Source organism: Arachis hypogaea, chromosome 10, assembly GCF_003086295.3.
Source record: "Arachis hypogaea cultivar Tifrunner chromosome 10, arahy.Tifrunner.gnm2.J5K5, whole genome shotgun sequence".
Lineage (NCBI taxonomy): Eukaryota > Viridiplantae > Streptophyta > Magnoliopsida > Fabales > Fabaceae > Arachis > Arachis hypogaea.
In genome coordinates, this window is record NC_092045.1 from 5,460,861 (window position 1) to 5,473,376 (window position 12,516).

At 34.9% G+C, this 12,516-nt stretch overlaps 4 protein-coding genes across 7 annotated transcripts; 3 read left to right on the plus strand and 1 right to left on the minus strand.

Annotated features, from left to right (window-relative positions):
- PNC2 (cationic peroxidase 2) lies at window positions 1-1,634 on the plus strand. Its single transcript, NM_001376216.1, has 2 exons — window positions 1-567; window positions 915-1,634. The coding sequence occupies exons 1-2, from the start codon at window positions 157-159 to the stop codon at window positions 1,494-1,496; spliced, it is 993 nt and encodes a 330-aa protein (NP_001363145.1). The 5' UTR covers window positions 1-156; the 3' UTR covers window positions 1,497-1,634.
- Window positions 1,635-2,145: 511 nt separating this feature from the next.
- Window positions 2,146-4,604, plus strand: LOC112714874 (uncharacterized). Its single transcript, XM_025766568.3, has 4 exons — window positions 2,146-2,537; window positions 2,611-2,671; window positions 2,978-3,122; window positions 4,191-4,604. Exons 1-4 carry the CDS (start codon window positions 2,354-2,356, stop codon window positions 4,449-4,451), a joined length of 651 nt encoding a protein of 216 aa, XP_025622353.1. The 5' UTR covers window positions 2,146-2,353; the 3' UTR covers window positions 4,452-4,604.
- Window positions 4,605-4,792: 188 nt separating this feature from the next.
- On the minus strand, window positions 4,793-6,373 carry LOC112714873 (chlorophyll a-b binding protein CP24 10A, chloroplastic). The gene is made up of 2 exons (XM_025766567.2): window positions 5,781-6,373; window positions 4,793-5,544 (listed from the first exon to the last, which is right to left on the minus strand). Exons 1-2 carry the CDS (start codon window positions 6,005-6,007, stop codon window positions 4,995-4,997), a joined length of 777 nt encoding a protein of 258 aa, XP_025622352.1. The 5' UTR covers window positions 6,008-6,373; the 3' UTR covers window positions 4,793-4,994.
- Window positions 6,374-8,059: 1,686 nt separating this feature from the next.
- Window positions 8,060-12,516, plus strand: LOC112714875 (uncharacterized). Of its 4 annotated transcripts, none has more exons than XR_011867055.1 (10): window positions 8,060-8,650; window positions 8,817-9,347; window positions 9,466-10,097; window positions 10,291-10,421; window positions 10,783-10,849; window positions 11,172-11,259; window positions 11,340-11,509; window positions 11,589-11,746; window positions 11,834-11,988; window positions 12,073-12,516. XR_011867055.1 is itself a non-coding variant. In XM_025766570.3 (10 exons), the coding sequence occupies exons 1-10, from the start codon at window positions 8,431-8,433 to the stop codon at window positions 12,077-12,079; spliced, it is 2,145 nt and encodes a 714-aa protein (XP_025622355.1). In that variant the 5' UTR covers window positions 8,060-8,430; the 3' UTR covers window positions 12,080-12,516. The 4 variants fall into 4 exon arrangements, 2 of the variants coding, with proteins under 2 accessions (XP_025622355.1, XP_025622354.1); XR_011867054.1 differs by having other exon boundaries at window positions 11,834-11,962; XM_025766570.3 differs by having other exon boundaries at window positions 11,603-11,746.

Here is a 12,516-nt window from a genome sequence, read left to right on the forward strand (position 1 = left end):
ACATCGCATTTCACATCACCAACACAATATCACATACATTTTCTATCTCATTCATCCTTAACATACAATATAAACAACTTTAATTTCTCAACTCATCATCATCATACTAGCTAGCTATTTGTGCTTGATATTCATTCCTTAGTTACCAAAATAACAATGGAGGGTGTTTTCAACAACAAAAAGTTCATTCTCGTGTTTGTTTTTATGCTTGGCTTGTGTATTGGTATCACCACAGTGCATGGCCAAGGTACCCGAGTAGGGTTCTATTCAAGAACTTGTCCTAGAGCCGAGTCCATTGTGAGGTCCACGGTTCGATCCCACGTTAACTCGGATCCTACTTTGGCCGCTAAAATTCTTAGAATGCACTTCCATGATTGCTTTGTCCAAGGCTGCGACGGTTCTATCCTCATTTCTGGCCCTGCCACCGAGAAAACGGCATTTGCAAACCTCGGACTTAGAGGGTACGAGATTATTGACGATGCAAAGACACAACTCGAGGCTGCCTGTCCCGGTGTTGTGTCTTGCGCAGATATCCTCGCCCTTGCTGCTCGTGACTCCGTCGTTCTGGTAATTACAAAGTCCCGTTGTGGTAGAATTTATGACAAAATGAAAATTTACTATCAAAGTGGACTTCACCTGAAATTAATAACTAAGAGCTGTTAAATGATTTGACTGATTTGACTAAATTCTCATCTAACGACTCCCAACTATTAACTTCACGTGAAGCAGATTGCACCTGATTATTTTTTATTATTAATTCAATTTTTATAGTTTAAAAATTTAACAATATACTTTTTGTTTATATTTTTAAATATTGATAATTGTCTAACATTTTTCGGGATGAAATAATTTTTTGCAGATTAATAAGAAAATAATTAATTTATAATATCCTAATATTGTGTGTTTACATGCAGAGTGGTGGATTGAGTTGGCAAGTGCCAACAGGACGCAGAGATGGGCGCGTATCGCAAGCTTCAGACGTAAGCAACTTGCCAGCACCTTCAGACTCGGTTGATGTTCAGAAACAAAAGTTCGCAGCCAAGGGACTCAACACACAAGACCTTGTTACTCTTGTAGGTGGACACACCATTGGAACTTCGCAATGCCAATTCTTCAGTAACAGATTGTTCAACTTCAATGGAACTGCTGCTGCTGACCCTGCCATTGACCCTTCATTTGTTTCAAATCTACAAGCACTGTGCCCTCAAAACACCGGTGCTGCAAACCGTGTTGCACTCGATACCGGAAGCCAGTTCAAATTTGATACGTCTTACTTCTCTAATCTCAGGAACCGTCGTGGAGTCCTGCAATCTGATCAAGCACTATGGAATGATCCTTCCACAAAGAGCTTTGTGCAAAGATATTTGGGCCTAAGAGGCTTTCTTGGCTTGACATTCAATGTTGAATTTGGAAAGTCTATGGTTAAGATGAGCAACATTGGGGTCAAGACTGGCACTGATGGTGAAATCCGCAAGATTTGTTCTGCTTTTAACTAATGAAATGTTTGTTTAAGTGTATCATAGGTATATTTGTTAGTCTTATTGATTTTTTTTTCTTTGTTTATTGTTTCTCTATAAGAGAATCAATTTCCAAGTGTAAAAGTTCCAATAAATAATATCACATGTTTTTTATTACATTATTGTTTACTCTTAAGGCCAATGCTACTGTATAGATATCATTATTGTTACAGGCAATTAGACAAACTCCAATATCATTTCAACACTTCAAATTTATATCTATAGAAATTTTTTGGTCATTTATCCAGTAACATTGGCCTACTCTTAAATGTCTTTCTATACGAATTATGGTACACATCTTTTGCTTAATAACTAATTCTAACCTTTCTAAAGTTGTTGAGAGGCTAAAAATGAGATAAACGTGCATAAATCAGTGTTTTGCTGGCTGAATTACTTTTTTCTTTTTTATTTTTTTTTATTTATCAAAGAGACTTATATTCATAACCTTTTAGATGAGTATGGAGAAGACTATGTCATTTGAGTTATAACTCATTTGCGCTGACTGAATTACTTAAATGAATATAAAAATGAAATTTTTTTATAGAAGAATACTAGTAGTTAATATTAATTTAAATAGAATGCAAAATGGAGATATTTAAATGAAACATAAGTACATTCACTACATTGTACATAAAACAATGAAAAGAATAAATTACCTGACTTCATTCCAATTTTTATTATAATTTTTTGTAAAAAACATCTGGGCCGGAAAGGACTCAATTGGGCCTGGTTACTGTTGAGTTGCTGCAGGATTGGTGAATGGTTATGTCGCCTGAGAGCTGAGAGCTGAGTCTGAGAGAGAGAGTGAGAGTGGCATTCCCTCAATTCCGACTCCAATGGCAGCCTCTGCTCTCTCCAATGCAATCCTCTCTCCCGTTTCTCCTCCTTCTCAATCTGTTTCCTCTAAACCCAAAACCTCACTTGTCAAATTCCCTAACCCCAGATCTAAACCTTTCATAGCGCTTTGTTCCTCTGATTCCGATGCTGCTCCTAATCATGATGCTACCCCCATTGAATTAAGTATGCTTCCCTTCTCTATTTCATTATTCATATTCATCTTCCCTTTCTTCTCACTCTTCCCCCCTTCTCGCAGGGTATCCCGCATTCCCAACCGTCATGGACATCAACCAGATTCGTGAGATTTTGCCCCACAGGTACGCTACCTACCTCTCCCTAAACTTCTTTTTAATATTTGGGATTAGGGTTTATCTAACTTGACAAGTACAGGTTTTTGAACCTTTTACTTGATAAATGTAAAACAAATGCATTGAAAGTTTGAATTTGTATGTTTTCTATAAAAATTTCCTTTATTGGTAACCTTAAGGTCACATGTTCCTTTCTGAAATTGTGTTTCATACTTTATTGCTTGTGATTTTTGTTTCTTTGTTTCTCTTCTTGTTTATAATTATAACTAACTAACTAACTGTCTGCAATGGTATGGTGGGATGTGGGAAGTTCAGGTTTCCTTTTCTTCTAGTAGATAGAGTGATTGAGTACAACCCTGGAAAGTCTGCAGTTGCCATCAAGAATGTAACCATCAATGACAACTTCTTCCCTGGCCACTTTCCCGAAAGGCCAATCATGCCTGGTGTTCTAATGGTTGAGGTAACTAAACTGTACACTCTATGCTTCGCACTTACTTTTATTGTGAAACCTATTCCATATTTTCTTTGAAGCATAGGAGGAGTAAATGTGTAGGGTAACCAGGGTTTATGAATATTAGGCCTCATCTTTATCTCATTTGGAAAAAAAAAAAAAATGGAAATACCAGTCTGTTACAAGAACCTCTTTTAGCTACTCTACAGTGACTTGCTGGTTTTACTTGGAACTTCATTTGCCTAAGCATCTTGGTTCTCAAAAATGCTCTCTTCTATTGATGTATGCTGGTGTGGTGTTTGCACCAGATATTTGCTGCAATAGAGTCATGTATATGCCTATATGGGCTGCAACAGTACCAATAAATGAGAACAACCTCCTGATTTGCCTACACATTGATGGATCAAATGCTTGTTACTAGACCAAAAGCTATAGTTGTTAGCAAGGGTGCAATTTTATTTCCTTATACTTATTATAATTGCAGCTTGCATAAGAGGTTGCATCCATTACATTAAACCCTAAACAAGTGAAAAATCAAAGATTTAGGAGTTGAATTAGTTGTAGATGCTTATGAAGAGTAAATACACTCTTGCTTGCATGGCCAATAATGCAATAAAACGAATTTTAGGTCGAGTAGGGAGGAAGTAGAAGTAGCAGACCCCTTTGTGAATGTGCAGTGTCTTTGGTATTTCATTTTTCCTTATTTTTGTTGGAGTAGTTATCTTACTTTTTCAGTCATGGTAAGTGCTCTTCCATTGAGGTTCCCACTTCTGAAGGTCCTTGAGAGTAGAGAATGTGATAAGAGAAGCATCTGGTGTTTGTGACTTAGAGTTATCTGCTAAGTTTCAGAAGAAGCTTTTTGTGCAAAAGCATTTCTAAATTTTTAGATGACTATTCAATGACTAAATTTCTACATTTGAATCTTGAGCAACATCTCTTCTAATTATTGGTTTGATGGCTGGGAATTAATTGTATGAAGAGGTGTACCAAAAAGAAAAGGAAGAGCAAATCTTGTATGCTTTCTTTTATACTCTGCTTTTAAAGTTGGTGATAAATGTGAGAGATCTTTTGCTGCAGGCAATGGCACAAGTTGGTGGTTTGGTCATGTTGCAACCTGATGTGGGAGGCTCTCGTGAAAACTTCTTCTTTGCCGGAATAGACAAAGTGCGATTTCGTAAGCCTGTGATTGCAGGAGACACCTTAGTCATGAGAATGACACTTATTAAGTTGCAAAAGCGATTTGGAATAGCAAAGATGGAAGGGAAGGCATATGTTGGAGGCGAAGTTGTGTGTGAGGGTGAGTTCTTGATGGCTACTGGCTCGGGAGGGAGTGAATAGTTAGACATATCCCTTCCAACTAGAATAGAGTTGATTTTGCTGCGTGTCTTTTGAATTTTGATTAAATGCTTCTGCGTTTGAATGCAGAACTTTGTGAACGCCTATTTATGTATTTTCCATGAAATCTATCTCAATATCTTGTTCTTATGATTATGTTTTGTTTTCTGTGATTCATGAGCAGCCGAAGATAGCAGCATGTAACGTTATGTTCTCTTATTCAAATTTGTTGCATTGTTTCATATTTTCCCCATTTACTTTCATGGCAATCCAAAGTTTCAAACAATCATTGCAACTTGGACCCGCAGAGAGATGAGCAAGCTCGTATCTTTCACCACAACAGATTTGGTAAAGAGAGTAAAATGCTAGTCTTTATGCAATTGCTACATTTCAAATCATACACATGGGGAATCATCTAATATTAAAAGCATATGATATGATTTGAATTTGTTGTGAGGGAGCACGTTGGCTCTACACAAGGCAAAGGTTCATGTTCAACATCAATCTAGCTTCTCAATTCAACTATCTACACGAATTGGTCCAAGTTTACAAGCCAAGAGCACCAAGGGGAGTCTTCCCTTGACCAGCCTCAAAGTAGAAAATCAGCATAGCCAACATGGCAATCCTTGCATGCTTAATTTCAGCCAATTTGAGCCTTTCAAGCTTCTCTCTGTCTGGAATGTAAACGCCATCCTTGATGGTGCCAGCAAGTCCCAAAGGGTCAAAGAATTTGCCACCAGGGTAGCCTTGATCACCGGTGGCATTGGCAAAGTTCTCCGCTGTTCTTGACCATGGAGTGGCCCATTCCACTGACTGTGAATCAGGGTTGAAGAAGTCCACCCATCTCTTGCTCTCAACCCAACCCATGAGAAGCAACTGAGTGCCCAGTAGTGAACCAAAGGAGAAAGGAGCAATTGCATTGGGGTCAGCTCCAGCCTCAAACCATGGAACTCCACTCCATGCCTGGCCAACAAAGATTCCCACAACTGCAGCCATTGCCCACCTTCCATGAATGAGTTCAGCTTCTCTGTACCATTTCAGGAATGCTGGGTCCTTCCCTAGCCCTAGTGGGTCAAAACCATAGTCACCAGGTAGCCTGCAATTGAAACATTCTATTAGATGTAGAACCAATCATGCCCATTTAATTTGTGGTTCAAGCTTTTGGAATAAATGGTTTATAATATAGTATCATAGTCTCTACAACTAAATCTCTAAAGTTTAGTGTCTGTAATTAAAAAGTCTACCAAACAATTTAAGCTTTAGAAGAATCGGTTCATGACACATTCTGAAATGAAGATGAGAGGGAAAAAGTAAGTAGATGAGGGAACTCACGAGCCGTCAAGCCATTCAGGGTCAATGAAGTTTCCACCACCTCTAACACCAGGGACCCATGATTTCTTTGGCGCAGCAGCAGCAGCTACAACATATCTTTTAGGACTAACATAAGCACCAGCTTTGCCTGCAATAGCATTAGCAAGTAGTGTCTGGCTCCTCTTTCCTCCACAAAGGAAAGAAGATCCCAAACCGTTCAACACAGCACCAGATGTTGCAGCTGCCATCGAGACAAGGGAGAAGAACACACTGAGGCTGGTTTCAAGGTTTTGTTAGGAAGGGGAATGCAGACTTGGAAGTGATTTAATGTGTGAATGGATGCTGTGAAGTGGGAGAAAATCTAAGGGTGCTTTCATAGAAGGCCAAGTAGGACTATGAAATCTGTAGAAGAAATCTGTAGAGGGTATCGTGGATAGATTACGGACCAATGAAAACTAGATCTTCATCCTCATCCCATGTTGATTCCAACCACGTGGACATTGGGACCACACATCGCTCCACCTATTTCATCTAACTTTGTTTGTGTCTTTCCTTATCTTATGCTGATGTCCATAGTATTTTGGAAGATCATTAGATCCCAACAAGACCAATTTAATGAAGTGAGATAAGTAAGGGAGCGTAAATATGTGATTCTTTCATGCCTCAGAAAATGGGAATAATGCCCTTCATTTGAAGTTCTTTTGACCCAAGTTCATGAAGAATAATACTAAGATTTAGTTTGGTAAAATATTTTAAAAAAATATTTGTATTTTTTAGAAGCTCAAATATTTTATTTTATATTTGATAAATTTAAAAATTTTATGTATTTTATATTTGATCAATTTAAAAATTTTAAATATTTATGTTTACAGTTTTTAGAAATTAAAAATATTTTTGAAAATATTATTTTTTTAAAAAAAATTAATCTATACTTATTAAAATTAAAAAATTAATATAATATTATATATTAATTAATATTTAAATTTAATTTTTTATATTAATATTTATTATAATATTTTAAAATTTTAAAAATTATTTTATTAAATATAATTTATTATTATTTATGTTTATTAAAAGTTAGTTTTAATTTAATTTATTAAACATAAATAATATAATTTTAATTATTCTTTAAAAGTTAATTTTTATAAAATACTTTTAAAAAATAAAAATTTTACCAAACAAAAGCTTAAGTAACAAAATGACCAAGTAATCTTGGCCATCTTTTAAATGACCAAAACTAAATGTATTGCTAGTTATTCTTCTATTAACCTGTTTTTAGTCATATGAAAATTTTTTTATCGAATTTATTATTTTTAGTTATATTTTTTAGTTATATGTATGCGGTCTTACTTTTAGTCATATGTTTGTGCCGTCTTACACGGATTTCTATAATCATCAACAATAATAATAAGAAATTAAATATGATCAAATAATATAAAAAAATTTAAAAATTATTTTAACCTCTTACATTTAAGTTAAATTTTAATTTAATTTTTAATATTTTAAATATTTTATTTCAGTTTTAAAAATTTTTAAACAATTTATTTCAATTTAAAAAAAATCAAGAGAGTTTAATATTGTTTCATTATTAAATTTAATACAAACCATTCATATATTTAATAGTCAATAACATTTAATTTTAGTATGTAAGTAAAATTGATTCATCAACAATCAATGATATAAAAGTTTTTCTTTAATTTTGAAGTGTTGATATTTGATTGCTAAGATTTTGAATTTTGTATGAAAAAAAATGAGAAGAAAAAATGTTATAAAATTTTTTTGTTATATTTTTCTAATACATGAAAGATTTTGATTATTTTGTTCTGTTAATTATTTATATTAAATTTAACGTTAAGACAATATTGAACTTATTTAAAATTTTTTGAAATAAAAATAAAATGTTTAAAATATTAGAAATTAAATTAGAATTTATTTTAAATATTAAAGATTAAAATTATATTTTACCTATAAAAAAATACCACAGTCTATAATTTGTCATATTTTATAATATTTTAAAATTTGGTGATATTTATTTGAATTGATAAACGATAATGTTAAAAATATAATAAGTGATTTTGTGATATGATAGCAAAATTTTATGTTTAAAAAGTATAAAATTTAATAAATTTTTAAGATGAGTGATTTTATAATGGATAGATAGACTAATGTCTTGAAATATTGAAATTGAAGTTTGATTGAAAATTTATTTTACTTTTTTCATACACATAAATTAATTAATTTTGGAATAAAACCAGTGAATTTTCAACCCCTTTTATTCAATTCAAAAGCTTATGTATTATATGCCACTAGGAAAAAATTAAATCAAATCTACAACCAGCCACCCAAAAAAAAAAAAAAATCAAATCTGCAACCTACCAATGATTATATGACTAATTTGTTACTTTATCATCTTTGTTGCTCTTCACCAATTTAATGAGGTTTTTTTCTGATGGCAATAAATGTACATCATTATCATATTCCGGATTAGTTTATGGTTCAGAATGTTCACCACCTTATTTGCTTTGTTTATTATCCACATGTCCTTCATTTCCTCAACCATCATCTTCAATCTTCACCCTCACAGTCTCCAAATAATGCCTTAAGCTGAAAAAATTATGTTATAATATTCTTTTTAAACGAAACAAAAAAAGCACAACAAATATTTGATGAAATGGCTGATCTCTTCTCCAGAAGCTTCCAGTGCCTCGTGGTTCCAAGCTGCAATCTTCCCCAAAAATCTTCGGAAAGGCTTCGAATTTCAGCTCCAATTCCACTTCCCAAACGATCTCTCAGAGTTACCCACCATACCCATGTGCTTGCCAATTCCACTTCACCCTCAAGCTCTTCTTCAAACTCTGTTCCTGAAGAAGTTGACATTCTCTCTTCAACTGGTATGGTTGCCGTATCTCTCAAGATATTAACTTTTTCCCTTTTCGTTTCATGGGTTTATGTCAATTTTTCATTTTGTTTACTTGGATTTTTCCCCCTTTGGTTCTTTATTTTTTGTTGAGCTTTCTGAATTGTGCATTATACTTGAGCTTATTGTTATTATGGCAGAGTGTTCCGATGGTAGTGTTGTGTTCCAATTTGCCAATGCTAGTGAGGTTAGAAAAAGGATGGCTGAGTTGGAGCAAGAAAAACTAGCCAGGGAAGCTGTTGAGAAAGTTGGTGAAGCTGGTCCAGCTTTGTTGAGTGAAGGTGTTGAAAAATTAAACACTGAGGTTGATCATAATCTAGTGGAGGAAATTGAATCTTCTTCAACTGTAGTAGTTAGTGTTGCTAATCGAAATCTTCAGCTTCCCGTAAATGAAGAGGAGAGTAACGTGCTTTATAATGTCTCTAAGGCAGCTGTGATCAGTGACGAAAATGAAATTGATGGGAATTTGATGTTGGATTCAGGAGAGGATGTTCATCATGGAATTTCAAGTGAAGATGTTGCTGCTGAGGGTAATGATGTGCCAAGCTTGTCTGAGGAAGATTCTGAAACTGACAATCAGAAAGAAGTAGTTTCTACAGTTACCCCTGAGTCAGATATCATCCCTGGTCTGAATAGTCATGCTTCTGGTGAAGTTGAAGAAGTGAAAGAAGGTGATGTCATGGCTTATTAGGTGTCTTCTTAATCAACATTATCCGTTGAAGTTTTTAATAGTTATTGTTCTCTTTGTCAGGTAGAAGCCTAACATTGAAGTTGCTCCTCTCTCTACAGTTGACAAGGGTCATGGTGTAGATAGAGCAATAAACAGCGCGACTGATGGCATTGCTGCTGATATAAATGAACCTATATCAGTATCCAGTTCTTTAGAGCTAGAGCAAGAACAAGTTGCTGACAACAAAGAAATAACTCATGAAATTGTGGAATCAGATGGAGCAGCAAACAACCTCACTGGTGACATCGATGTGGATGCCAATTCTAGTGAGTTGATGCCAGTATCCACTTCTTTAGAGCCTGAACAAGTTGCCAATGACAAAGAAACAACTCACCACATTGCGGATGTAGATAGAGAAGAAGAGAGCCTTGCTGCTGGTGTTGATAATGTTATCAATGAATTGGTGTCAGTATCCACTTCTTTAGAGCCTGAACAAGTTGTTGATGATGAAGAAACGGCTCACCATGTTGTGGACGTAGATAAAGCAGCAAACAGCCTTGCTGCAGGTGTTCATTCTGATAATGTCGATGTAGATAAAGCAGCAATCAGCCTCACTGCTGATGTTGATTCTGATATTGGTGAATTGATTCCAGTATCTTCGGAATCTGAAAAAGTTGCTGTTGATGAAGAAACAACTAACCATATTGTGGAAGAGCCATTTGATGAAAGTAAAATGGAAAAATCAGTCACGGTTAGTCTTTATCATCTTCTTTCCAAAAGCTAAATTAACATTTGCTTTGGATTTGATTTCTTTTAGTGCATTTAGCTGTCTAATGTTAGTGACCTTAATGGCTGAGAACATCCCCTCATAATTCTATTTTTGATGAGTTAATGTGCTACTGGTCCTAATATGAATATAAGATTTGTGTTTATTTTGTGTCTAGTTACATGACTCAGTTGCAACACCGGATTTGGAAAACAAAGCAGATGTGGAAAGTATGGGAAGAAATGATTATGAAAACCCATCACTTCCTACTGTACCAGAGACACATTATGTTGAGACAGCTAGTCATGGGTATGCAAACTATATTCTCCCTTCAGTTTTGTAAATTAATGATGAAACTATCCTTTTGTGGTCTTCAGCATGTGATTAGTGAAATGTGTTCTCTCTGTTGAAAGCTTTCTCCTTTCTTGCTGAAAATGATCATCTCCAAACAACTGTAGTTATTGATTTTTGTCACAAAGCAAGGATTATTTATTTCTGTTATAACTGATATGTGAAAATGATATATTTCTGTTATAACTTGTAACAAATGAAACACAACGATTGTGAATGCTCGACATCTTATCACACGCATAGCTGAATGTAGAAACCAGTATAGATGTGACTTTCTAGGTTTCATCATCATTTGTTTTGGATACTTGCATGTGAACAGGAGAAAAACTTCCACAACAGAGTTTTGCTTAATTTCTGGTGCGGCTTGCTTGCCTCATCCCTCTAAGGTACCTTCAAGATTTTAATATCTTCTGTGTGTGTAATCAGTGGGGAGAAGAATGAAACATGCCAAGTTTACATGTTAAAATAAAATTTTGAGGAAAGTTATACCCAAAAATTAAGGTCTGCCCAAGTATTTGAGCTCCACCAAATGCATTATTTACATAGATCTAGAAATAATATTACCAACAATATTCCAATCCGTCTAGCCTGGTCGCCTATTAATAGGATAAGTTAACCATGTGCATATCATACATGAGATTTAACTTTTTGTGAAACTTGAATCCTAAATGATGGACGGTAAATAAGCCAACTAATAACAATTTCCAGGCATCAACAGGTCGAGAAGATGCGTATTTTATTTCTCACTCAAATTGGCTAGGTGTGGCTGATGGAGTTAGTGATTGGTCACTTCAAGGTATACCATTCTGTCAGTTGTGACTGTGGACTCACTTGCTGGTTTCAATCTATACTTATGCACCTGAGAAAACTATGCAGGTAGTAATGCTGGACATTATATCAGGGAACTCATAGAAAAGTGCAAAAATATCGTGTCGGATCATGAAAACCTTTCAACAATGAAACCTGCAGAAGTTATCACCAGTGGTGCTGCTGAAACCCAAAAGTCAGGATCATCTGCTATTCTGGTTGCTCATTTTGATGGTCAGGTAAATAAATGATTAACCGAATTGCTAATTAATATAAAGCTCCTGCGGTATATTGTTCAACTATGTAAGTAATCCATAGAAATTTATCTGTAGGCCTTTCATGCAGCCAATGTGGGGAACACTGGATTTATGGTAATAAGAGATGGTTGCATCTTTAAGAAATCAACTCCCATGTTCCATGAGTTCAGTTTTCCGTTACAAATAGTTACAGGCGAAGATCCATCAGAAATCATTGAGGTCTGTAATCTACCTCATATTCATCGTTCACCTAATGTGAGATATAGTTTGGTTTTGGAGCCTTATAACTCACAATGTGTGTTTCAGGAGTACAAGATCGATGTAAATGATGGTGATGTGATTATAACTGCAAGTAATGGTCTTTTTGACAATCTTTATGATCAAGAAATAGCGTCAGTTGTATCAAAGTCACTACAAGCTAACTTGAAACCTCAGGTTGATTACCTCTGCCTTTCGTTTAGGTGAAAATTCACGTGCAGTTGTTTAACATAGTATTTAACTTTGATGATTATGTAAAAGTGTAAGTATGGTAATATAAACTGCAGGAAATAGCAGAATTGTTGGCCATGAGAGCACAGGAAGTTGGAAGATCATCTTTTGCGAGAAGTCCTTTTGGCGATGCGGCGCAGGCTGCAGGGTACGTGGGATACACCGGCGGCAAGCTTGATGATGTAACTGTTATAGTCTCGTCAGTTAAAACTACTCAGATTGATAGATAGAGATAGGTTCCTCTCTCATTACTCATTACTGCTTCTTTATTTATATTTCCTCTGTAAATAAATGCAATCATTTTTGTAAATTTATCTCTATCACCATGCTGGTGAGTGGTGACACAGCATATAAATTTCCTTCTATAACCATGGTCATGACATGATCCTTTTTTTGTCTGTAACATATCTTTTTTTTTGTGGAGTGCATTTATTTAAATTTATGCATACACAAAACGTCATATCACTTTGAATAACAAAAATGTTATTTGTATACCAAAA